This window comes from Trachurus japonicus, chromosome 20, assembly GCF_045865225.1.
Source record: "Trachurus japonicus isolate A0001 chromosome 20, Traja_1.0".
NCBI classification, from domain to species: domain Eukaryota; kingdom Metazoa; phylum Chordata; class Actinopteri; order Carangiformes; family Carangidae; genus Trachurus; species Trachurus japonicus.
In genome coordinates this window covers 14,260,423-14,287,887 of record NC_140926.1, presented here as the reverse complement: position 1 = coordinate 14,287,887, position 27,465 = coordinate 14,260,423, and the positions used below count along the sequence as shown (strand labels likewise).

The window sequence follows — 27,465 nt, the reverse complement described above, 5'->3', positions numbered from 1 at the left end:
GTTCAGTAATTCATTCACAGCAACGTGTCTGAGTTGTTTTGCAGGAAAAGAAACATTGTGAAACATCATTAATACAACTTTTGCAGCAAGGAGACAAGAAGTGAACTGTTTTGCACTAACAGGAAATTACATTTGCTGTCCGATATCAAAAATTGGACTCAACACTTGTTTAGCATCATCCCCCAGATATACAGTATAAGCAGTTTGATCTTTGGGCCAATAGATGGCAGCAAAACTTCAACCAATGATGAAAATGTTTATTTCCATTGTCCCACTGCCACTGTCCTTTATCATTATTATAGTGATGCCCTCTCAGGCCCGACCTTCACACTGGTATTAATCTATAGACAGCTATACGTCGGTGAGCAGCGATCAAGACCTCGATCTGCACAGCGTCCATGCATCTCTCAGCTGGAAAGCAGGTCCTACATCACCCTCCACCTCTCCATCTCACCCCCTCTCATCGGGGCTATTCGAAAGATACCAACATTACAGCAGGTGTGTGTATGTAGGAGGTTACATAAATCAATGTTCTGGTTATGAACTGTGTGTGGAGGGAGTGGGAGGGTGGTGACGTCCTACTGAGGGTTCTCGGTGAGCTTTAAAAAGGAGTTTCAACGTCTCGTATACCAAATCCCCTTTACTTATTTGTTTATGTTTATCACTAAGTCAGTGAGGCACATAAGTCTAGTGCAGGCGAAATCAAAATCCACTGGTTATGTTTTGAATGAATGAAGAGGCAGTTTTGGCCTGTAATATCATACATAGTCAAAATTCAGCACGTGTCGTGGATGTCACACACCACTGATTTTTGTTGAGTTTCAAATGTATGGATTACAGCAGCCGCAGGATTGTCTTCAGCTCTGCACAGCACAGGATATGTTTGCCAGCACACTGTGGAGAAGAAAGCTGGGTCAGATTTCCAGTAAGCAAGCACCAAGGGCATTTGGGGGCTTTTACATTAGTTAAAACACAATACTGAGAGCAGGTTCATTTTGAAAAATGAGCAGTAAAAGCTATTTGTCAGCTGCTGTTACATAGAATAGGTCATCCACTCCCCCTTGCTTTTAAAAGATCCACATTAAGGGAGGCTTTATATCTAGATGTGCTTTTGCAGTCTGTCATTTGTTAAAGATACTGTATCTGGAAACATTAGCACATTTGGTCCTCATTTGCTCCTCAGCAGACATTAACTTAGACCCCAACTCCTTAATTAAATTTCACAGAGAAGTCTTGAATTTCTTTTGTAATAAAATTGTCACAAGTTAAAAATGGTTCGTAGGGAAAATATATAACACCTTCCTTTGGTGCACTGGTTTGGTCTCATTTGTTTATGTGCTGCGAGGGCTCCTGCAGGGCTTATTACTCTTATCTTAAAGTGCCATGTAGAAGATAGCAAAACAAAGCACACTGGCTGGGAATGTGAGATATAAGACACAAGCTCCTGGTACTTTTTCAGCAGTGAGGGTTTTTGAACATTTCTTGTGTGACTGGCGGGGGGGTTGGAAAGGGACACATAAGTAGACCAGAGGAGCCACAACAGTGTGTCAGTCTATACATTTCTCACAGCATGGACCCAGACTGACCTAATTTACGCTCTGTATGTCTTACTGGTCCCTGTTTTCTGAGGCCAGCATTAGGCTATTTTTATGCAATGTCACTTCCAGCAAAGCACGACCCAGACTGGTTCAGGGTCATAACTGAGGAATACGGCCACGGGGCAGGATTTTTAACACAGTTCGTGCGTTTATGTCAACTTGCACCATAAAAAAAAAAAAAAAAAGATGAGTGTGACTGATTGCATTTTGAAACTATAACAGATGTTTTTCTTGTGACAACTGGTCACTTTCATATGCCACTGCTGCATCACGTAACGCGTAAAGGAAGGAAGACACCGTCGGACGTCTCCACCTCCTCCACCACCACCACCACGCATAGGTTATACGCGTACCACCGGTGTGGCCAGAGCACGGAGCCCCGGACACGCGTGATACCGACTGTCACACAGATCCACACACACGGAGTAGCTGAGAGTGTGTGCGCGGCGATTCATCTCTTGTTGTGAGCTTCCCACACTCACTCACACTCCCCCGGTGCGCAATGGCACCGAGCGCTCCTCCTGCTCCTCCCGCTCGCCTCGCTGTGCTGCTGGACGCGCTGAACGGACAACTTTTAACTCTGCACGGATGATGCTCTTCCTCGATGGCATCTGATGAATTCCTCACTGGTAAACAGTAACAGGTATGTAAGTTTACTTTTCTTTTCTTTTAATTCTAGCTCGGGGGGTGAGAAAAACAACATAAAACGCCCTTTTTTTTTGAAATAATGCTTCATCATAATGTTTTCCTATCTCACCGTTTTGTGCCTTTTGTTTCTTAACTGTTTCTTCCTCCGTGTTCTTTGAGAGACAGTAGCCTGTATATGCCATGGCCAAAAAGGAAAAAAAAAAAAAAAAAAAAAAGGTTTTTCGTTATTACTCCTCTGCTTTACCAGATGATATGTGACCTCCATATTTCTGTAAGCGTGGTTGTGGAGCAGGATAACGCGCTCCTATCATGGGTTTTAATTGAATTTGCGACCAAGCCCGGCAGCGATACAGGTTAATTAACATAGAACAACTACCAAACTATCAATTTGACCTCACAACCTCCCATTAATTGATCCAGAAGTAATTATTATTAATCTGATAATGTGACTACGTTGTCATAAGATCTTAATGTAGTTAAAACACAGTAAAAAAATAAAAATAAAAAAAACCCTCCCCCAATTGCTGTGCATCCTTCCTAATGGCTTCAGAGCACACACACACTATGAGCCAGAAATGTATATGTGGGCTGTGCATGCCGGTGATGCTGATGCCCATTGCACATTGCACACACACACTTGATGTTCAGAGTACTTCACAGTGAGGAGGCAGGATCAGGATCAGGTGGTGGTTAGATCAAGTTCCAGTATACAGAAGAGGGAAATCAGTTTCTATTTGCACTTGTTCTAGATAAACAAACCTTTCACTTGGAGCTCCGTGCAACCTTGTATCATGTAACCAGTGCAGATCAGATTAAAAATTCATGTGTGCATGAAGGTTGTGTGTTTGTGCGCGTGTGTGTGTTTATGGATCTGGGTGTCTCCCAATATGTTATGAGTTGCTTTCCTCCTGAGCTGTCACAACTTGTATTGTGATTGAGGCGGTGTCCCATCAGTAGACTTCAAGGTGATGCTGTGTATGGGTGGTTGGTTTTTTCTCAGTGCGTCTTCAGATTCTGTCATGGACACTAATATGAAACTGGAGACGTTGAAGAAGAACTGAGTGGAATAATAGACAGAGGAAATCTTTATAAAAAGCCTCCTGGGTTTGAGCCATGTCTAAAAATGTCCCTAGTTTCTCAGTGTCATTTTCCCTGTCTCTCTCTCTCTCACGGACGGAGAAAGAGAAGGAAGCTGGAAAAGATGGATCTGTGTGTGTTTACCATCAAGACACAGGTGTGAGCATTACCACAGCGCTGCTGTCTGGAGTCAGGCCAGATGGGGAGGTTTGGGAATAAATGAGAGAAGGATGGAGTGCAAGGAGCAAGGGCCCGGGACCACAGCCAACCAGATCTCTCAGGGTGGCAGCACGGAGTTATTACCCCTCCCCAATGAGCTAACCTTACTGACACTGCTCAAAGGCACACAGCCAGCCCCTCATTAAAGTTACCGTATCTCTAGCTTTGTACTTTTCTGTCTCTGTTAGTTGAGTTGAAAGCCATTTGCAGGAAGGAAGGGGGATACACTTAAAGCCTGACTGGAATTTCTGCTGCATCTTTATGGAGTGGATAATCTCTGAGCCATATATCTTAAGGACACATCAATAAAATCTTCCATTTTTCATTCAGCGGCAAAATTGAAACACTTTTGCCAGTGTATATCAAACAGCAGTGATGTACAGCAGGAAATATTACTGCAGGGATGCATTTCAACCGTTTTATTTATCAGTTCATCTGACTACTGTTGCTAGGAGTCGGGAAACGTTTCCCAGTAGGCCTCTGACCTGAAACAATGCCACCACCGTCATCTGACAGCTGATATGATGCACTTTTATGTAACTAATGAGTAATAGTATGTCTGCGTGTGTGAGAATTCACAGGAGAGTAAGTAAGTTATGTGATGAATGGGTAAAAACCAACCTATGCTCCTTTTTCCTCGGCAGGTCTGCCAAACATATCACCTCCCATGTCACTGGGACGTCTCCATGGCGATGTTTAGCAGCGCAGAGCGGCTCTGGAACGAGTCAGACCGCCTCGGCATCGATGAGAGGAATGAGAGCTCAGAGGCATCAGGGCAGGACGAGGAGCGTAACTACTATGCCATGCTGTACTCCCTGCTCATCCTGGCCATTGTGTTTGGAAACGTGCTGGTGTGTTTGGCCGTGCTGAGGGAGCGCTCGCTTCAGACCACAACCAACTACCTGGTGGTCAGCCTGGCCGTGGCCGACCTGCTGGTGGCCTCGCTGGTCATGCCCTGGGCTGTCTACCTGGAGGTGAGGAGGTCAGAGTGTCTGCATTTACAGTTTCACCATAGAGGATTGACCAAAAGGGGTTGCTAGCCTTTTTTTTATTGTTTGTCCTTTGTCTGACATACCCCTGTATGACTAACATAAATCTCAAGTAGGCTACCCCTTCACTGACACCACTCTCTGCTCCAAATGTGTTCACTTGTATGCAGTTACGTAACATTCACTTTTGTTAAAATGAACGTTTTTCATGCTATTCACCTGACTGTGAAGACTTTTAATAATAATAATCATCATCATCATCATTATTATCATCATTTTATTTGTAGAGAACTGTTCAAGCAAATGCACACAAAGGTGAAGTGGATTCAAAAACATACTCATTGTTTTCAAGAGATACATAATGGAGAGAAATTGCAGACGCATATACTGTAGGCATGCACACTGACTCTCATGTCACACTTAATGAATGACATTAAAGGTTAAAATGTTTAAACAAAGGGAATGGACACAGAAACTTATAGTTAGTTGTTGATAATGTTATTTTCTAAAAAAAATATATATATATAGGCCTATATGAGGGACTTATAACCTAATGCTCAGTGATAGCCTATCCCGGGGATAGTTGATAAACGGCAACTAACAAAGTATTTAAACCATTCCTCATTTAATAATATGTGTAATTTGTTGTTTTTCATCATATTTCATTAGTCTTCCCTTTTATCCTCTGATGACTGCAGTAGTAATCCTTAAGGTACCAGTAGTTGGAAGTCATTGCTGGAAAGACCTGAAGGAAAGAAGGGTAAGAAAGTCGAGGGGAAGTATTAGAACTGCAAAGGAAGTGGAAGAGATTGAAATACAGATCTTTGGCAGTGAATTAGGTGCTGGCACTGGAAAAGGGGAAGAGAGGAGAGGAGAGTGAACAGAGGGTTGGGAGATAAAGTGGGCATTTTCATCTAAAAGAGAAGCTGGAGTCATAGAGATAAAGGATGAGGGTCATTTGGAGCTTATTATGTACTGACAACTATGTGGGTGATAGCAAGACAGTAATGATGATAAAAGGTAGTTTAGATTGTTCTTCACTATTCATATAGATTATATATAATTGCTGAAGGACATATTGAATATTACCAAATTATGACTTCATCCTCTGGAGATACCGGATGAACTTCAAATTATGACGAGGCAATTACAAACCTGCAAATTTTAGTTTTATCGGACTGTGATGGCAAATTGAGCATTGCATTGAAAAAGTTAGAAAAATGGTCACCATATCATGTTAATTATAATTTACAATCTTGATCACAAGGAAAGACGTTAGAATTACAAGAAAAGCTCTCCTTCATGTTACCTGCAGCCCTGCAATCGTTTCTTGCAGTAGCAGCTGAAGCAGTAAGAGCTGATTCATGGATATAAATTCTTGCATTTGAAATGCAACCAAGTTGGCTAGTGTCACAGTGCCTGTTCAATATCCTATATCCTCCAAAAGTACAGCTGATGCAATGTTTTCTAAGTCCACTGAAACACAAGTCTGAACTTCTTGTGGTTTGTCAATGCATACACCAAATTAAAACCACAGGCCTACAGAATACGCATTAATTCTGCAGTTGACAGATTTTCATGAGTGGTCACATGTCTACAATACATGCATCCCCCACAAAAACAATAATAGGACTCTTGCTAGTTAGCCTACTTTATTGATCAGGACAGAAGACTGTTTAGTGCAGAGTTGTCACCTCATATAACCAAAAGATTGAGCAATGTTAGGATTTTTAAGAAAACATCTTGCACAAGTTTGGCTCAGTGGCCTTCAAGATGTAAAGAACCTGCACCAAGGGCATCTTTGATATGGATATAGGTTCATGCCGGAAGTGATTGAGGTAAGTCTTTCTGCTTTTTGGTTGAATTAAAACTTTGTGCATGTTAAGTAATGAATTAATTGAACTTCGTTCCCTAGAATAGGCTAGTCATATTAACTCGGCCTTGTGGTAAAACAGTAGCCTATACAGTTTTACACCACAGTATAAGTTGGATGATGTGATGATTTCTCCACACTGTTCATATTTCTCACACAGCTCCACTGAACGTAATAGGAACACATTTAACTATCCTCCTCATTTGCTAAAAATGCATTAATTAGAGTTCATCAGAAGCGAGGCGTCAGCAGTCAGAGCTAGACAAATCCAGCTGTCTTCCAGTTTTAGTCTTAATCCAAAATCCGTCTTTATGTTTTCACTCACAACATTTTGTTGCTGAGCTACTTAGGCAAACTTAGGCAAATAAGACTGTTAGATTTAAAGAAACCAGCTTAATCTCCTCTCTTCAAACATCATGAGCTTAAGCTAAGATTCAGAAAACATATTGCCCAGATGGATTGTACATTGTCCCCCATCACAACTACATACACAACTTATTAAAAGCTACGGTGGAGAGAAGGAATGACTGCAGAATCTTTCATAATAGACATGTACATGAGATATTTGATAATATGTGTAACCAATAAATGTTGATCAGTCTTTTTTTGTTTTCTAGAAGCAGCTGCCAAGCAACATGCTTATCTGTGGGACTCCCACAGAATTTGCCCCAGTATGAATGCATTGTCATCAAGCGAGCAATCGGTAATGATGTGAAGACTCCCCACTACAGAGACCTCAGGACAAATACAAGATGGGAAAACTGCCAAGAAGTCCATAACCATGTGATGAGACCGTCAGTGTCATACAACCTACAGAGGAAACGTATGAACTCAATATTTATCTTTATCTCTAAGCCTACATCCATGCACAACTTTAGTGAGTACACTGCTGGTGTACGAAGGATATTTTGATGAAGAGAAATCTGCCAAGGACCTTCGTAAAACAGGTCAAATAATCCCATTGGATCAGGCTCTGACTGAGGTGTTGGTTTTATTGTACACTTTCCTTTGTGAATAATCATATTATTATATTAGCCAACCAAGGCCAAAAAGGCTAAAGTAAACTCAAGGGTTACATTCACATTTTTATGGTTCTGTTTTCAGAGTTAACAGTGCTGCTTTCTTTGTTGTGTTTCAGGCAGATCGCTGAGAGATGGTGGAGAAAACTTCCCAGTGATCATCAATAATATATTTTTTGTGGATCCATATCCCATAAATCCCATGAGTGCCAGAGTATTGTTCATATTTCTCTTAAACGTGTAACATTCTTCAATCAATGGTCGGGTTATCATCGTGATAGCAGCTGATTAATAATACACCTTTTCTGTAAGTTATCATATTATGAGCTGTGTTAAAAGTCACATGGCAGGTGTTAATAGCCTCGATTATTTAAGTAATGTGTCATGTACTGTATATGTACACTGTTGGCTTTGTCACAATGTAAATAAATAAAGAGTTGCATCCACTGACCCTGTCTTGCCTTTCATTGAACATATAAAGAATAACTGTCAAAACACATCATCACCAACTGGCAGCAACAGTCGCTCAGAGCTTTCTTTAATATAAAAGGTCCAAACAAACAAAGCTGCAAATGTTGAATGAGGACTAACATCAGTCATCCAACGTATGTTTTGTTGACTTCAGTTTAGATTTTATACAAAATAATCAACATAAATGAATTTACTGTTTCTATTAATATTTTGTTTATCATAAATGCCCTTGGGACCATGTGTTGTGTCAAGAAATGCTCTCTGATCTCCACAATTCCCTGTTGATTTCATTGTTTATGGCTTAACGTAAATAGTAACCATGTGTTTCTCTCCTTATGTGTCATGCCATAATGGTTAAAGCAGAAGTAAGCGATCCGGTCGTTTTGGCTAATGCTGCGTTCCAGGCAGGCTTTTGAAACCGTAAATTACAGCTTCAAGTCACTAACTTACGATTTTGTAGCGTTCCAGGCAACCCACTCGTGTTTTTCCGACCTGTTTTACCGGTGAAAGTCACTATAACGGCCACTCGTAACTTCCGACCCGTGAACTTGTTCCAGATCGAACTGGTACGACTTCACAGGTCGGAAAAACACCAGTTACGGGTTGCCTTGAACGCACCATAACGTCTTGTCAGCCGATGGAGTTAGCAGCCCCCCGCCCTCGTCATGGATCTATTGGTCCTCGTCCCTACGTCACCACATTCACGCGCATCCCTTGGCTGCACACACAGCCCTGCATGCCGTTCTCTCTCCTCATTGGATAAAACTTGTAGGATACGAGAAAAGTTTTCTCCTCGGCTCAGAGCAGAGCAGAGTGACTGACAGACCCGTGTTTCGGTCCAAACACTCTATGTAAGTGATTGCTGTCGGAAGATAGAACTATTTAAGACTTATATTAACACAAAAATATCGCTTACTTCTGCTTTAAGTTTGTGGAAATTGCATTTGTTGGCTCCAAAAGTCAGATTTTATTCTCTCAAGCAAAATGTCTTAAACTGCTTTTGTGGCTGATGTTCAGAATTACCAAATGTTTGTCACGATTTCAAGTTTTTGGTCTGTAAATCTGGATTGTTTTTCCTAAATATGAGATCTTTTCTTGTCAGAATTTTATTTCCACAAGTGAATTAGTTGTTTTTTTAGTTAGTTGGGTTTTTTGGGGGTTTTTTTTATGTAATGGCTTTTCCAGCCAGTTGTTAATAATTCCTTCCACCTCCCCTGTCATGTCACTTGCTGTTCAGTACCTCCATTAACTGCATCTGAATATATGTGACCCTCAGGCACCCACATTTCCAACACAGTAATGAAGAAGTAATGTGCTGCCTCACTGAGAAAGCCCTATTTGTAGAAGTACACGGACGTAGGCGCGTGTGTGCCGATTAGCATTCTTGAAGCTTGGGGAGACCAAGTGTGTTGCTGAAGGGCAGATGTTTGCCTGCATGAAGTCTCAAAATTATCTGGGCGACGTCCAGTTATGCTTCACATGCAGCCGTCCCGCTGCCCAAAGTTTGATTACTGTCAGCAGAAAAACTCTCACAGTATGCAGAGGATTCAACGGCAGGTCAGCCAGAGAAACAGAAACACACTCAGTGACCAGAAGCTGACAATTAAAGATGATTATATCCTAGAAAAGGTAAATAAAGGAGTCCTGGACCCTCATCGGGGTTCAGTCATGAGTTTAACTTCCATGCACGCAGTCATGCTGTGAGAGCAGTACTGCGTTTTTCATTTCAGAGTGGGGAGAGATTCAAGGGTAAGATTTGTAATCCCATAAGAAAAGGGTCATTAAAAGATAGTATGACACTGAAGTACAATATTCATTAATTTAACAAGAATGTAGAGGTCAGTAATATCTTGGATAAGGCTGGAAAAAACATATTAGTTCAGAGTCGGAGGCAAAGACTTTGAACTCCCAAGACTGGCACTGAGAGCGCCATCACCCTGCGAGCTCTAATCTGAAGGACAGGGGATTAGCTTGTTGTGACCAGAGGGTTGCTGGTTTGCTTCTGCAGGCATGTCTTGGCAGGAAAAGTGACTGAGTATCGCTCTCTCTGCCCTCAGCAGGCACTAATCATGTGCCCTTGAGCAAGACACCTTATCACTCCGTGGTGCAGTTGATCTATGACTTGTACTTGAAGGAAGTGGTTGTATTGGCAGCAGTGAGTGAGCGTTCGCTTTCCACAATCCATCCTTAAACGGTGTTGGCTCAGCCTCAGCAAAACGTAAGACTTGATTACAGAAACAGCTCCATTTGTAGTGTGGAAGATGCTCGGCTTTCAGGACAAGATTTCATCACTGGTGTTTTATTTTATAGAGTAGAATGAAATGTGACAGAAAACATTGAAGTGGATGATAAAAAATTTACTCTTACAGCCCTTCAACTTTTAAATGTCTTAACCTTTACCAGTCTCTGTGAAATAAGAACTCAGACTTCTACTTTATTTTATGTATTTACCACCATTTTCTCTGTTTAAAAAATACATTTTTCATTATCAATAGTAATTATCACAAAATATTTCTGGGCAACAAATTAAATTGAAGGCAACTGGACTTGTATTTGTCTAGGAAGGCTGTTCACCTCTTATCCAACTGGCTTCATCAGTTCGCAACGCACCAGTCTAACAACCAATGCAATAACGATGACCTGGATGAATGAGAATATCCGTAGACATAAAACAAGATATTATGGTGAAATGTTCTCATTATCAAGCCACTTAAGAAATTATATAAAATAATAATAAACCGGGCAAAAGGTTCTTAGTAGGGAGTGCCGCAGTTGGGTCAAAAAATGTAAAAGATGTGAGAAATTGGGTGCTCTTCAGGACAAAAATAGGGGAAAAACTGAAAAACAGGCTGTCACAAAGAAGTAAAAAAAAAAACAGCCAAAAAGAGAGGCAGTCCGAGGCACTCTGAAATGTGTTAAAGTCCTTTATTCTAACATCGGGAACAACCAACGCGTTTCGACTTAGATAGTCTGCATCAGGGTAATAATGAAAAAAAGTTAGAAACTAGGGTTGACCTTGTGTGAGTGTTAAGCTTAAGTTAAGAAAAGACTCAGCAGGGCCGTTGCTAGGAATTCTGGGCCCCCTTAAAGAATACTAAAGTGGGCCCCTCCCCCTAACATTTCCTTTTTTTTTTCTTAGACTACGTATGTATTATCGTTTTTTATTTAGCCTTCTTTGTTTTGATGCTAATGCAGCATTACACTGCAAAAACTCAAGTATCTTAGCAAGAATATTTGTCTTATTTCTAGTCAAAATGTCATTTCTAGTCAAAACAAATCTCATTCTACTTAAAATAAGACACATCATATTAAAGCAGAAGTAAGTGATATATTTGTGTTAATCTAAGTCTTAAATAGTTATATCTTCCGACAGCAATCACTTACATAGAGTGTTTGGACCGAAACACGGGTCTGTCAGTCCCTCTGCTCTGCTCTGAGCCGAGGAGAAAACATTTATCGTATCCTACAGTTTTTATCCAATGAGGAGAGAGAACGGCATGCAGGGCTGTGTGTGCAGCCAAGGGACGCCGTGAATGTGGCGACGTAGGGACGAGGACTGTTATGGTGCGTTCAAGGAAACTCGTATTTTTCCGACCGTGAAGTCGTACCAGTTCGATCTGGTACGAGTTCACCGGTCGGAAGTTACGAGTGGCCGTTATAGTGACTTTCACCGGTAAAACAGGTCGGAAAAACACGAGTGGGTTGCCTGAAACGCTACAAAGTCGTAAGTTGTGACTTGAAGCTGTAATTTACGATTTCAAAAGCCTGCCTGGAACGCAGCATTAGTGAAAACGACCGGACCACTTACTTCTGCTTTAAAAGTAGCTTGTTTTTAGACACTTTTTACTTCTTTCAAGCAGATTTTCACTTGGACTAAGTAGAAAAAATCTGATAGTGGAGCAAGTTTTTCTTCCTTATTACAAGCACAAAAAACTTACTTTCACTGGCAGATTTTTCTATTTATTGTGAATTTAAGTGAAAATTATCTAAAAACAAGTTAATTTTTAGGTAATGAGTCTTATTTTAAGTGGAAAGAGATTAGTTTTGACTAGAAATGAGACATTTGGACAAGAAATAAGACAAATATTCTTGGAAAGATGTTGAGTTTTTACAGTGTACTATGAGTATTAGTCAGGGTCTTATGCAGAATAATTCAGTCATACAAATATTAGACTACTGGGGTTTTTTATGGGCCCCACTGGGCGCTGGGCCCCTAGAATTATCATCACCTTTCTCCCCTATACAACGGCCCTGAGACTCAGTAAATGTTTCCACATCAATATGTAAAAAATGAAAAAAGTGCTCGTGCATTTGTTTGTCTGCGGGTATGTGGGACATCTCTGGGACAGCTTTATGCAATAGAGCATCTGCTATTTACATCTTTGTACGTGCATGTGTGCTTGTGCGTACTCCCATGTGTGCCTGCTGCCTCTCTGTGCAGGTAGGCGTATATTTGCCATCCCAGATCCAAGAGACTGTGTAGTCAATGGAGCTTGGATCCCATTTGTCTTTGTCAGACCGTTATTACCAGGCATTATGTAGGCTAAGTGGAAGCCTGACGGTCTGAGCAGGCCTCCACTGGAGGGGATGGAGGAGGTGAAGATGTGGGAGTTTGGGGTGTTGTTGGTTTAGCTGGGGGTTAATGCTGTTTCTGAGAAATGGAAGTTCCCTTGAGGATAATTAGACGGTGCGTTTGACACGGTCCCTCAGTTCTACTTTCCCATTACATGCCTACAACATTATGTAGTATGTCATCCATCATGGTGTCATTATTAAAGTTTACACTTGACCACCTCAGAGTACCTTGCAGCTTGTGTTATATGGGGACAAATATTGTATGCTGACACAAACATATTTGTTAATTCGTGCATAATAAATATCCAAATTAAAATAAATGCTTATGTTCAATAAATAATGCTGCAAATTGAGGCACATTAGCTTTTTCTCTCTCTTTTTTGCCATGTCACGTCAGCCGAACCATCTCACGTGCCAATTTCGTCCTACTTCTTTGCTTTTCTATGACATGTGGGAGTGTGTGCATTCATGTGTGCACTCAATAGGTGCTTCACACTTCACGGTGAAGAAGGGGAAAGGAAACGTGTGCGTTGTTAATCTGCCTGTCTGTCCTGTGCAGGTGGTTGGCGGTGCCTGGCTTTTCAGCCGGCTCTACTGTAACATCTTTGTCACGCTGGATGTGATGATGTGCACTGCCAGTATCCTCAACCTGTGTGCTATCAGCATTGACAGGTGAGTCGGTGTGTGTGCGTGTGTGTGTGTGTGTGTGTGTGTGTGTGTGTGCGTGCGTGTGTGTGTGTGTGTGTATTCCTTGCAGCCGTTGTTGTATAACTACAGATGTTGCCATGACATCTACCCATGTGAGATTTCCATGTTTCCAGGTATTCTTCTTTTCTTCACCTCGGCTCATAGATATTTTAAAACTTCATGGAGAATCACAATATCCTCCTCTGATGCTCATATCCTCTTGATAAATGTGTGTCTGTGTGTGTGTGTGTGTGTATGTGCTTGTGTGTATGTGTGTGTCATGCACACTTTGTTCTTTTATGAAATGTGCATTTACTGATAATCGCACTGCTTCGTGTTTGCATTAACGCTGGGGACTCTGCTTCAGTTCTGACCTTAACTGTATCTCTGCATCCAGTATTTACATTATTTATTTGCTGGATTTCTTTCTTGTGTCGCAGTAAATATTTAATAACTCTCTGGGGTCTTTGAACTTACAACCCGCAGGCATCAAGAGTTCAACTCCACAGAATGAATAAAGTACATTAAAACCGGAGGTGTCAGAGCAGTACGAACACCAAACTCTCACTTTTTCTAATTTCTTTAAGTTTATGGTACAGAAACCATGGCTTTTTAGATCCTAGTGATTTAAAAGACAAGATGGTAAACTCAACAATGTCTTTTCTGACCTTGCAGCAGAATGTTTTTTATGAGACTGATTAGCTCACATGTACTTCATGAACACTTGTAGCATATATTTGCATTTTCTTACATATAGGCTACCCTGTCCCGCAGTGTTTTTCTCAACAATACATGATTTGCGTCTTTTGAGCCCATTCGATTCTCTGTGATTGATTATTGGATGAGCCGATTAACAACATTGCTACAGTATCACACGCCTTGCGAGGTGCTGAATAGATGAGAAGCACCACTGCATTCTGTGTCATTGATAGTGTACAATACGCCCACATTACCTTTGTGGCAACAATGTTTATTTATAAATTCATAGCACACGTTGCTGTGGTGGCAGGGACGATATGTCACCTATTTAAAGGAGGTATCAAAGGAAAGATACCATAAATATACCAGGAAAGAAGTTGAAACATCAAGGTGAAGCGTCTTTGTTAGAGAACTCAGAGCGTCAGACATTTTTTGAAACGCGATTGGGAGCCTTGTTTTCAATCTTAGCTAAAACTTTAAAGCACCACTTGATCAATAAACCATGTGCAGAACACAATTTTTTACCACTCCAAATTTTCATTTCAGTTTTTATTTAAGCAGACAGCAATATGGCAGGAGGGTAAAGACGGAGTAAAGCAGCAAGGGAAGAGTATTTTTAGTGAGTGTCTGTGTCTGTTTGGCTCCGGGTATCGCCCTGCATTTCGCCCAGAGAGCAACCAGAGTAATTAGTCTGATGAGGATAAACAGTGGTGGCAGTTATCTGGCTCTAAACAACATAACATCACATCCTTTTTGGGTCGGGGTCCAGCATAATTGCTGCTTCTGATGGTGAACCTACTTTTCTCTGGCTCATTATACACCCTTGGTATGTGTAGTGCGCCGATTAAAGCTCCTCTATTTGGGTAAATTGCTGAATAGATATTGTTTCTGAATAGAAATGCCTGGTTTGCTGCTATGTTGTTTGTCTTCATGTTATACGTCTCCTTTCAACCTCTCCCGAAGCCCAGTTCCTCTCAGGGAGGCCTCAAATTATTCTCTTTTACTGTCCTTAGCAGTTTTACTATCACCTATCCCTTGTGCACACACATTTTTTAAGACTCTAATCTCTGCGTGTGTCCGCAGGTACACAGCGGTGGTGATGCCCGTCTTGTACAACACCACCCATCGCTCTAGGAAGAGAGTTTTTGTGATGATTGCCACTGTGTGGGTCCTGGCCTTCGCTGTTTCCTGTCCCCTGCTATTTGGCTTCAACACCACAGGTCAGCTCGACAGCATTTGGATTTCATCTTCCTGTCCAGATTTATTGTATAGCAAAGTCAGGCAAGGTGCTGAGTGGAATTCAAGGCACGAAGATGCCGCGTTATTCGGAAATCCAGGGTCAAAATCCAGTCTACTTGTCATTTAGGGTCAGCAGTGGGACATGACATCCCACCTAAATTGGGATTTAAAGGTGCACTCCACTGATTTAGCATGTCAGAGTCAATTTACTTGAAACGGGAAGCACTGCTCAGCCGGTGAAAATGTTGCATAATGTATTCTGTGGATCTCTCCTGAGGTTTTGTGTATGTATGAGAAAATAACCACTGAAGATTATATTGAGGTTATCACAGCTCCTGTCTGCGACTTCACTTTCTAAACAGCCCGTGTTGCTGACTGGGTATGTTGAGTTTAAAAGGTGTTGTTTGGCTCTTAAGCAGTCAGACTGCTGCATTTAACATTTTTGTGTGATATCATTTGGGCCTTATTAAGAGCAACCAAGCAGGAGGAGCCCGTGAGTTGTAATTAGAGTCAAACATATTGAGAATTTGTCCTGTCTGCTTCTTACTATTTTTGCAATTTGTCAACATAATGAAAACAGGGTTGCAAAACCACTATTTGTTGCAGTTAGACCCCAATAAGATCAATATTAACACTAACACACAACCTATTCAACTAATTTAGAAAGGAACCAGGCACTGTTGTTTGATTCCCTTGGTAACAAATCGTTTCAATAACATAACAAGGCACAACTGCTAATTTAGGGCACATGAGCCACTGTCAATAAGGGAAACCATGTTCAAAATGTACAAACCAAGTTATCATAGTGGCAGGATTTCTGGTTTCTTTGGTCTAAACAGTTTAATAAATGACATTTATAAAAAATGACATTATTGAACTCTATAGAAAGTATAAAATTCAGTGACCTTAGAGTTTGACCTAAAGTAGAGACTATCAGATAGGACGTCTCTGAAAATTCAGCAATGTTTGTCTATCTATCTACCCAAACTTTATTGAAGTACAATACAAAATCACTTAAATCTACATAAAAACAGAAAATACACCATCAGATGTTCTTTGACTCTTATAATGTATTATTTATATAGTATGTTCAATGCATTTCAGTTTTTTGGGTGTGCCCACTTTCCATAATTTGCTTTGAAGGTGGGATACGTCCTCGTTTTGTGATTTTTATTGACGTAGAAATGGAAATTTAGAAATACTGTATGTAAATCTGGAAGGAGCAGTGATGGCTGCAGTGTCACATCTTCCCAGTCTAGAGAAAAATGTCTTTCTCTTTTTAATTTTTAAATATTGCATGCATTGAATGTTGATTAAATGAGGTTGCTGTGGGTGGTGTCATCTTCTGAGGGATGTTTTAGGGATTATTCATGCTCTGCATAGCTGAAATTTTTCTGCACTGACAGGTCTTCTGTCTTTGGCCTTTGTGACGTTGGAACAAGAATAATCCACAACCAAACAAAAAAAAAAAAAAGGAGGAAAACTGGACAGAGAAATGCGAGGGATAATACCAGTAGCTATTTTAATTTTAGTAGCCAGCAGCACGGATGCATGACTGCTTGCACACAATTAAGAGCATTAGTCAGACACAATGTAAAGCTATTTACAGAGATACAGACGTTTGGTTAAGTCCTCTAACAACCACTGCAAAACGGTGGCTGGTGTTTTTTGGGAATCCCACTCTTTTGTCAGTAGGCAACCACGCACCAGCATCAGGAGGAATCAATGGTCCAGATTTTTTTTTTTTTTTTAAATCCTCCTCTCAAAATAATAGTTTGAAAGAAAGCAGCTTGGAAATACAAAGGCTGTATGAGCTCCAAAGAAAATGGCTAAAACTGAAATTGGAGTGGAGAGTGAATATGACACATGTGTCTGTCTTTGTTCTCGTCTCTGTGTGTATTGAGGTATGTGATATTGATCCATGGGAACGTCCTGTGGGAGCCGACTCTCTGCGGTTTCTTCATGCCACTCACATGTCATACAGCTGTACTCAGAGCCTGTGTCACATCAATCCACAGCACTATTAGCTCACCTGATAGATATTTAATACTGATTGAAAAAATGGTCCATACACTGGTATTATTGTGTCAAATAGTCTCTTATCCTGAATATATGGGGCAATTATTGTCAGATCAATCACACCTCCACCTCACAGTAATGGCTGCTGGTGTATATGTGCAGCCCTGTATAGATCTGTAAGTACGCAGAGTGTGAAAGACGACCAATCGACCATATATGTCTTTGTCAAGATGGCAAGCATGCACAGGGTCAGAGGTTGGTTGGAAATGACACAGTTTGCTCTGTTTTGCATAATGGTATTTTCATTTATTTATTTATTTATTTTTTATCGCAGATGACCCCATGGTGTGCTCCATCTCCAACCCCGACTTTGTGATCTACTCCTCAGTGGTGTCCTTTTACCTGCCTTTTATTGTCACTCTGCTGGTCTACATCCGCATCTACGTCTTCCTCAGGATGAGGCGGAAGAGGATCGCCTTCAGCCAGGCCAGTGGAAAGATCCAGCCGGGCTCGATCCCGCCATCTGTGGTGAGACGATTACCTTAATTTGATAGCCCCCCTAATTTAATTTAAGGTGTGACGGTTATTATAAATGACCTATTAACATTTATTACTACTGACTGCATGGTTTATTATCATTATGGGAAACATTCTCCAAATACCAAAGCACAGTGAGGAGTGAAACCACAGATATTTAGTGAAGCCCAAACGACAGCAACAAATGCAACAAAAACCAAGACAGAAAATGGAAAAAGATGTGAAAGAAGAGTCACATCAGTCGTTCTGCTCACAATTCAAGTATGCCATCCCTGTCAGTGTCTGACGTCTTAGTAAAAGTGTATTTGTAGTTCATAAGCTGCCTGCAAGTTTATCACTTGAAAGCAACTTTAAATTTCTCATAAAGTCTCTCACACTGGTAATGACTTGCAAATTACAGTTCACCTTCATATTGGACCTTCTCTGTTAAATGCACAGTGTGCGCATACCAAAACCTCCCCTAATGCGTCATAACTGGTTCCATCATAGGAGGAAATTGACACTTAATCACACTGATAGACGAGAACACTGTGCTGTCAGAAACACTGGGTAAAACTACCACAGTAAAAGCTGTTTCCTCATATAAATGCATTTCAATAAGTCCCTTGGCAGGTTTGGAGGAGATGTCAGAGGAATCTCAAAATATTAACAGGGCAGAAAAGCTGTGTGGTTTTGATTGAGGCTATACTCTTTAAATGCGGGCTGTGCAATAGGCCTTTTAGACGAACATGGGTCAAAGATAAAATGTAAATTACAACTTGGTTTATAAGAAGCTGACACAGCTGTCAGTGTAGAATTGAAGATGCTCTTAATTAAAGTGGCTTGTCAAGTTAAAAATAGTACATTTCATTAGTGTGTCCTCTGTGTTTGAGCTGATTTATCAGCTTTTTGGAAAGAAACGAAAGAGGAAGAAAGAAGTGTGATGTATATGATAATGCTAAAAGTCTGATAAGATGCCTATAATGGAAGTGCTGATGTTCAGCTTGGATAATATCTGCAATGTTCTCCAGCTAAATTTAACTTGTTAACATGTGAATGTTAATGTTCTCTGATTAGCACTGCAACTGAGTAGTATACAGAGATTGTGGCATGGCTAAAAAAAAAGGAAAATAAAGTGAGAGAGACAGAGTTTGTTTTGTTTTTTTAAAGAAAAGCCAGAGGAAATAGATAACATTTCTATTGATATATAAGTCCAAAGCCAAGCTAGCAGCTCTGACAGTGTATAGAGGCGCCGCAGTGCTGCTAAATGCCAACGTCCACATGCAAACATGCACGAGAGACAATGGTATCAGTCTGATGGTTAGCACGAATAATAATAAGAGAGAGAGTGATCCAACTTTGTGTTGTTCACTTTTACTTTTTCAACACTTTTATTTTTATACATTGCAGAAGTAGCCTAAAATTACCTTAGAAAGAAAATAAATTGCCCCTCATTAAATAATCAGGCCAAGTGGTTAATTTGATTTCCTACCCACTGCAGCAAAAGTAAACACACAGTTTTTAAACTTCAGCTGTCTTTTATCTACAGTAGCTATCATTTATGTGACATACTTACATGGCAAACACATCACCACCTCTGACCCTCGAGCTCTCTCCATCATTACTAACAGCACAGTCTGTGTGCTGCAGAGCTGCCCTCCAGGAGAGAGATAGAGACGACTGTTTCCTAATATGAAACAGAGTCGGTGAGATAAAATGTGAGAGAACTTTTATATCGCAATAATAAACAGGAAATCTATTTCTTCTTCTGAGAGCGGGACTGATAACGTCCTCTTTAATAGGGTTTCAGTGCCCATCCCTACACGCAACACAAATTATACTTGGAAGGTCAAAGCATTTTGACAGCAGACGCTGCTGTTGCTCCCTGGGACTGGTGAAACTTTGCCATTAAGGCTGCTGCATTATTAGGCCTGTCCATGAAAACGTAATCTGTCTAAAGTGGTGGCAGGCTGCAGGCTACGAACAAGACAAATCATTTATATGAATGAATCTCCTATCTGCTAAGAGCCACTAGCTACAGTCGTTGTGATGTAACACAGAAATCCATAAACACAAATTGTAACATACTCATAATCACATCATATAACTTTGTTATGTTGTTTATCTCCTGTTTCATTTTTTAAACAATTTACTTTTTGTGTCCACAGTTTTGTTTTACTTCCTGCCTATTTGTTTGTCCCTCACGTTCTTCACTTACTCTTTCCTGCCTCGTGTATTTAAATCTTTCTTTCCTCTCTGTCTTTGTAAGTTTGTGTTGCCTCTGCCTTTCCCTGCTGTTTTTTCATGCTCCACTTCTGTTCCTTAGTTTCCCTCTAGTTTGAATCACCTACATTTGCATTTTTTTTAGAGTTGTTTGCTGTGTTCCTGCCTAATCATCAGTTTTTCAACTTTGAAGTAGCCCAAGTCTTTTGTGTATTTTACTGAATAAATCTTCGGACGCCACCAGACAGTCTTTGTGCCTGCATGTGGGCCCAGACATTTTTAACTTCACAATAGCACTATGCACTATACTGAATAGGAAGTAGCCTAGGCAGTAGGTGCAGTTCTGCACATCGTAGCATGTAAACACAACATGCAGCTATGGCTAAGCACGGCTGTTGAATGGCTAAAAACATGAAAATGTTCCACTAGAAAATGAAGTACAGAATCAACCAAAGACAGCTAAAGAAAACTATTTTGATGCCTTATAAATAGATATAAATAGACCATTAGGTGTTTTGTGTTTATTTTGAGAACCAAGCCCTGAGGCAATGTTTCAGTCGTAAAAAAAAGAAGTGATGTCAAACCATTATTCTTTTATATATTTATTTTATTATCAGTGGTTTTGAGGCAGGGGTCACACGGCTCTTTAAATGGTGGATATCTCATTTCAGTGCAAATCTTTTTTTTCTTTTTTTTCTAAATCAGCTGTCAGTTCTTTGATCATATCCATCACTCTAATGTTTGTCCCCGTTGATTCTGTCACACAAATGACGGCTTTATCTTGATAACCACGGGCAAGGAGACATCAAGTCATGTTCTGTGCATCTGTTCCTACCCTATTTTTAAAATATGGTGTATAAAAAGACTCAATTAGATAATTCAATCCTGTAACTTGATCAGCTTTGGCACATCCAGGAGTTTCCTGTTGGATTCAGTCCAAATTCGCAGTCATTTACTTTAACAGCAGGTTACAGATAATTGGTTGAGTATAGTTGAACCTCAGTTTGGGATCTCATCCATGAATGGAGACACTCAGTGTACGATCCAAGTCCCGGGGGAGTTCTGGCTGAGAGAGTTATAATAGAGGAGTGTTTTGAAATAACATAATAGGACTCTGACTCAGTCAACTGGAGGAACATTTGATATGAGGAAGGAGTAGTTCTGTGCGTTTCAAAGGTGACTGTCTTTATTTTGGTGTCGTTTTAATTGAGCTGCACAGTGTTTGACTCAGGAGTGAGATTGACTGGAAAGACAACAGACGTGCATCCTTATTCCCTTGATTTATTTTATTCTGTTGGTGTGTCGGGGCCACTCACTGAGACTTGTTTGAGTCTTAAAAAACATCCTCTGAGATGAATGGAGATGATGCAGTGTGATTCAAAGTGAAGGGTGCAATGATTATCAACCTGTAGACTGATCAGTGTGAGGATGATGGGCTCTTTTAAAAATATTTTCTTGATATCTGATCCCCCAGGAGACCTGTCTACAAGAGGAGACTCCCAAGGCGAAACAAGACCTGTCCCCTATAAGGATTAATGTGGTATGTACTATTTTTAAATGGCAATCAAACACAACCATTAGATTCTTCAATTATCTTTGTTTTTTTATTAATATTGTTCAATGCACTGCAGCCTAATTCCTGACTAAGTCTCATACTGAGTGTGTCGGCGTATTGTGAAATTGTGGGAGGCAAGGCAGTTCTGTTTTTAGCTTTTCACGTGGGTCTGTCTGTGTGTGTACGAACCTGCACACTTGAGATCCTCGCTACACTGTGTGGTCTGGGATCTGGGGGTCTGGGAGCCAAACATTGTGATTCTGAGTCGTGGCTCGTTGCCTCGTGTCACCTGGCGGCTCGTCAGCTGAGCAAAGCCTGATGCACTGCAGCACCTGCATAATCCACAGACTGTTCAAAGGTGGAGAGAGAATAACAATCTAATTTTCCCCTGAGGAAAATGTGTGATGAGTTGAGTGTGTAAGCGCAGATTAGGAAAATGAAATCTAATGTTTGTGCACAATCCTTGAAATTAGTTAATGACTGCTCCCACTAGTCCAAAAGAAAGAAGGTGCATTGGAGCTGTATTTGCAAAAATATGTTTAAAAAAGTTTGTTAAGTATCCACAGATATTAAAATCACATGAGTGCGGATTGCTGATGTCATTTAAAGACTTGGTTGGAGGCAGTTTCAAGCTGAACGGCACTTTTGAGATCAATTGGCTATATCTTCTCAGTTATCTACCAGTCTATGAACACCACTCAGCTTCAAAATATTTCCCACATGAGGTTAAAGCAAAGGAAAATTAATGTAATCTTCGAATGTATATTACACTGGAGGAGATTTTTAAGACAAAAGGAAGGTAGACTTATCCATACTTCGAAATTGCTTTTTTGGTCTTCAGCAGCTTTAGGGGAAAAAGTTCTGGTTCTTTAGCATCTGATTGCTGCAGTGCATCAACCAGCTAGATGGAAACTTTTTCTGCCATGATGCAGATTTATACCAGAGAATGTGTCACAGAAGAAAAGTTGAGGTGGAACTGGAAATGAGGCTGAAGGACCGAACATTAAAGCCATTTGCGGCGCTGACGACCATGACATATAGTAGTTGAATAATCCTGTAGAAAGTTTGTCAAATCAATCGTTGTGCAGTTTTACCTAAACGGACATTGTGTAACTTTTACTGTTATCTATTCAGGAAAATCGATTATTTCGTTCAAAAGTACGTTTTTCATTCATCAGTAACCCCACCCCCATCAACAAACTGAAGTGTTCCGGTAAGCTCTGAATTTGCCGTTCATATCATTTATATCTAGCTACATGGAGCGGGTAAGAGAAAGCCGGTAAAACGACATCGCCATGACAACATATTGTCACGTGTATTGTTTTGCCTCGTGCTGAGTCTGACGGACCACTTGTTTACATAGAGGCTTGTTTTTACGTGCAGCAGCTGTCATCCGTCTTGCCGTCTGCCCAATTTCACGTGAATGCAGCATGAAAAATACGATTGAGTTGCTTGCGATATACAACCGCAACGCTAGACGGGAGTAATTCCTACACAATGTTAGCCTGACAAGCCAGACTATATCACTAAAATGTATAGTCTGGAAACGACCGGTAGACCTCGGCTCAATCCAGGGGGCGGGATGAAGGCTGTCTTTCAAACTGCCTCTGCACGCAATAGGGCAGCGCTACGACCAATCAGAGCAAAGAGCGGGATGTCGTTAGCCTGACAAACCAATTAAAATGTATGTCGTCATCGCGTTAAGCCCGCCCAACGACTCTCTAAACAGATAGAGCGCTGTGATGGTGTGATGGTGAACACAATCGGTGTTCGAGACTCAAAAAGTTCCTATGGCTCGTTTCTAGACCCACCTACGGAGCAAATATATTTGCTGCCGCTAGGGTGCGTCTAGATTTCTAGGCTAACACAATGTCCCTTTAAAATAACACTACAATCATACATTTTTTATTGTGTGAATCTAAGTTGTCTCACTCACTGTGCGAGTCCCTGATGTGTCCTGTGTCCCCACTCCTGACAGCAGAGCGTGGAGCCGTCAAGTCACTCGAAGCCCAACCTGCTCTCTCGATGCCTGTGGCGCAAACGGCCGAAGACGGGACCGGTGGAGAACTCGATGCTGCCCCCGGTGGACACACAGAACTACTGCAGCATCAGCCACGCCTCCTGCGGGCGCACAGAGGTGGACCTGGACCAGGAGCGAGGGGGGGAGGAGGGGGAGGAGGAGGCGGAGGAGGGGGAGGAGGAGAACAACCAGAAGGGCCGGCCACCCGTCAGGATGGGCTGCGAGGTGAAGGACCTGTCCAACGGACGAACACACACGTCACTGCGGCCGATGGCTCACTCTCAAACCACCAGTCAGCGGTTCAGGAGCATGCACGCGCGGGAGAAAAAGGCCACCCAGATGCTCGCCATTGTGCTCGGTGAGTAGAGACTGCGAGATAACCCGAGGAAATGAAATTGTAAATGTCACGGTAACACTTGGTACAGGCAATTTCATCAACGTAATGTATGACAGAGTTGCTTCAGTTCACATAGGCCTAATACTTTCATCCCACATGTATCCGTTCACCTGTAGGCTACTGGTGGTCACACTGGTTCCTGCATTGTTGCATATTTTTTTTTGCTGAACCACAATAAAGTGAAGGTGAAGAGTCTGGCTGGCTTCACATTCACAGTGTGTAGCTCCTGACACAGCTTCCACACGCTCCAATTATCAGCCAGCTTGCTATAAACCTGGTCCAGTTTAGCTCTGGCAGAGCGTAGACCTCACTGAAAAAAAATGTAATTAGAGGTGTCTGATTACATGACACTGGTGTCAGTGGAAACAATGGTGCACACACAGAGGATGATCTCAGTCCAGTCCACTTCCCAGCTGCTGTTAAGCCAGATGACCTCTGCTCTCCTGTGATGTCGAGGGGAAAAGGCCTTAAATTGAGTTGCAGTATTTACAGTTGTTTGATGTAAGTGACCTCAAGACTTGCACATGAGTACAAAGTGCATTGTAATGGGGAATCAAATCAATTTCAAGTGGCCGGATGTTTTCCCTGTGAAGCTTTTCTTAAAAGCATGATGAGGATATTCAGTTCAGAAAGTCGGCGACTGATTATTCACAGAAAATGTGTGATCATTCACTTATTCGATTAACCAATGGAGGCTTCTCATTTGTAGTAGATTGGCTAAAATCACAACTGTCCTTGTTGCACATTTTTATCAGCTGTAACTCGCTAATTAGTTAACGTTAACACACAGTGAACTGGAAACATCTTTAGGTGACTGTTACTAAAAAAACAAAGTCACAATGGCTTGGGAAGAGAGATAATGCTAAACGACTAAGACCAGAGGTCCTAATAAGGTATAACCTTGTTCTACTTCTACACAGAAATGTATAGTAGTAAATGGTTGTATCAAGCCTACAATGACACTAATGATTTTACATTTTCAACTAATCTTAAATTCAGAAGGCATTCGTTACTATTATAGCTAGTTACCCAGAGCAAACATTTTGCTCTTGAATTTTTGGTTTTGTAAAGGGTATATTCTAAACTTTTTTAGTCAGGTATGCTAAAATTTGTGACTTGCGTTAGCAAACGAATGTAAAGTTTTATCTCTTCCCTCAAATTTTCCCTTTTTGTGGTTTGCGGGGTCTAAAAAAAGACATCACTATTCAGACCTTCACACTGTGTTGCTGCTGGCCCACATCCACAGACATCTGCTGTGCCTGTTAGTTGCTAAGCTGATTGAACAATTGCAGTCATTAACATGAATTCTGTATTTTCTCTCTCTCTCTCGTCCTCTCTCTCTCTCCTTTCTTTTGAACCATCTTTCTCAAACTATTCAACTTATCCTTCACCTCAAATTTACATTATAAACATGTTTCATATTCATATTTTCTCTGGCCTCTCACCATTTTTGCTCTGCCTGCTTTCTTTTTTTCCCCCCTCTATCTCTTCTTTGTCCTCCACTCTTTTCCATTTGCACTCTCGATTCCCTGCCGTCTTTTCTCCATACCTCTCTGCTCTCTGGCTGCTCCAGGGGTGTTTCTCATCTGCTGGCTGCCTTTCTTTGTGACTCACATTCTGAACACCCACTGCAGGACATGCTACGTGCCCCCTGCGCTTTACGGCGCTTTCACCTGGCTGGGGTATGTCAACAGCGCCCTCAACCCAGTCATCTACACCACCTTCAACATCGAGTTCAGACGGGCCTTCATCAAGATCCTCAGCTGCTGAGGAAGGAGGCGCGCCAGGAAATTAAAATGGAAATGAGGCCAAGAAGTCATGCTCGGGCGTGGCGCATTTAGTGAACGGTGACCACAGATATATACGCTGTTCAAGGTTGTGGGAAGGAAATCCGTTTTCAGTCCTGCAGCGGTTATACAGTAGCAGCAGCAAGGTGACGCATGGAAATGAACCAACACTGTGTCGTGCAATAAATACAAACAAGAAGATTTTTACTCTTCTGACTCCAACAAAGATTCAAACCTTTGTTTCTCAACAGGGCTTCATCTGAACAGTATTACTCATCAACTGAGACTCGAACTCGCACATGCATACGGTCTTATTGATAGCACAAGGTGTTGGACTTTCTTGTGGATACGTCTTGTACAGTATGTGTACGGTTCATTGGCACAGTTCCTCAGTTCAGGACTCTTCGATCGGTGTAGGTTTGACAGCCACGATCGAGCTGCACGACTCATGAATTGATCATAAACCTGCAGGCCACCTCTGCCTGAGGCTTGCCGCCGCCGCCGCCGCCACATGTGGATTAACTGATGTTACTCACCTCGTCCACTCGCCTCCTCCTTCATCATCAACACCGTCGGTTATTCACCTGCGCATGCACAAATCAAAATTCAAGGCCATTCGCTTGAATTGTGTTCGAAGGATCGTATTGGTCCTTGCCGAGAGTCACATCATTTTGATTGTCATGTTTATCGATGTGGAGGCATTGTGTGCCATGTGGATTAATTAGAATATAAAAAGAAATGTGAGATTTTGATGTAACGCGCACAGAAAACATTTTCAGTGTTTTTTCTAAAGGGATTGTCTGTTAAATGGCAAATTTCCCCGTGATTTAGAGCTGCCTGCTGGCTCTTCTAATGTGCTGATGGAAGCAGGAGCTTTGTGATCCTAACAACTCAAGCAGGACTGTAAACCATGTAGTGGGCCGGTATGTTATGGAGAGAGCATTTACTGCAATGTGTTGTAAATAATAAAACAAACACACACGAAAAAAAAAAAAAAAGATGAGATGAGATGTTTTCCAGCCTTGCATTCATCTGTCAAAACACGCAAATACACAGCTCGCGTATGCAAGTGTATGTCTGAATGTTGTTTGTGATCAAAGATACCATCGTATAGCTACTAGAGAAAAGACGTGTTCGCGGGTTTGTGAGAGAAAGACAAGAGGATCCAAGAAGAGTGAACAGGATATTGGGAGATTTAGAGAGAAGGGGAGGCAGCAGTGACAGAGAGGGAGGATCAATGCGAGGACAAAAACATAGAAGTGGATAATAGATGATGGGAAAGCTGAGTAGGACGCAGTAAAGCCAAAAGGAAAAAAAATGGGAGTGAAAGAACAAAGATGAAAGACTAGATGGATAGGTGAGGGATGGAGGGATGGAGGAAGGGAGGGTTGGTCTTTCTCAGCCTACATCTCAAGCTCTCTTATTTCTCTGAGAGGCATAAACACCTGCTCCCCTGACACTTTGTGCCATTGCGTCGACTCGGCCTCGTTCCACTGAGACTCCTTATGACGGTGACGCACCTGGTGTGCATGTGTGTGTGTGTGGTTTCCTTTATTTATGGATGCGCGTTGTGATTTGAGAGGAACCTCCAGTACATGATCATCATCATCATCATACGGCAAAATGTCAATACAGCATAGGATTAGTTTGTGTTCTCCCTCTGTCCTGAAATCAATACTTAATTCAATGTAGAGACGTAGACGCTCATATCTACACGGGTGTAATCAGGTTATAAACCAAAATGACGTTCAGATTCCATGGTGATGAAATGAGGTGTTTGTTATCGTCTGCTCTTTAATTGAATTTGAATATGAATTAATCTAATTTAATTAAAGATACCCTTTAGTGTGTAAA

The 27,465-nt window shown here is 41.4% G+C and overlaps 2 protein-coding genes across 4 annotated transcripts in view; both read left to right on the top strand.

Annotated features, from left to right (window-relative positions):
* Positions 1-24,844, top strand: part of LOC146966607 (cystatin-B-like) — a 49,311-nt gene extending 24,467 nt beyond the window's left edge. The window contains exon 4 of the transcript XR_015034479.1: positions 24,831-24,844. The gene's annotated coding sequence lies outside the window, so the exon portion shown is untranslated. The remainder of the gene's footprint in view (positions 1-24,830) is intronic.
* drd3 (dopamine receptor D3) lies at positions 80-26,586 on the top strand. 3 transcript variants are annotated; one of them, XM_085763007.1, is made up of 8 exons: positions 80-2,241; positions 4,187-4,516; positions 13,029-13,141; positions 14,939-15,075; positions 17,448-17,641; positions 21,327-21,392; positions 23,389-23,785; positions 25,398-26,586. In XM_085763007.1, the coding sequence occupies exons 2-8, from the start codon at positions 4,229-4,231 to the stop codon at positions 25,592-25,594; spliced, it is 1,392 nt and encodes a 463-aa protein (XP_085619133.1). In that variant the 5' UTR covers positions 80-2,241; positions 4,187-4,228; the 3' UTR covers positions 25,595-26,586. The 3 variants fall into 3 exon arrangements, with proteins under 3 accessions (XP_085619133.1, XP_085619134.1, XP_085619132.1); XM_085763008.1 differs by having other exon boundaries at positions 23,386-23,785; positions 25,459-26,586; XM_085763006.1 differs by having other exon boundaries at positions 23,386-23,785.
* Positions 26,587-27,465: the final 879 nt, after the last annotated feature.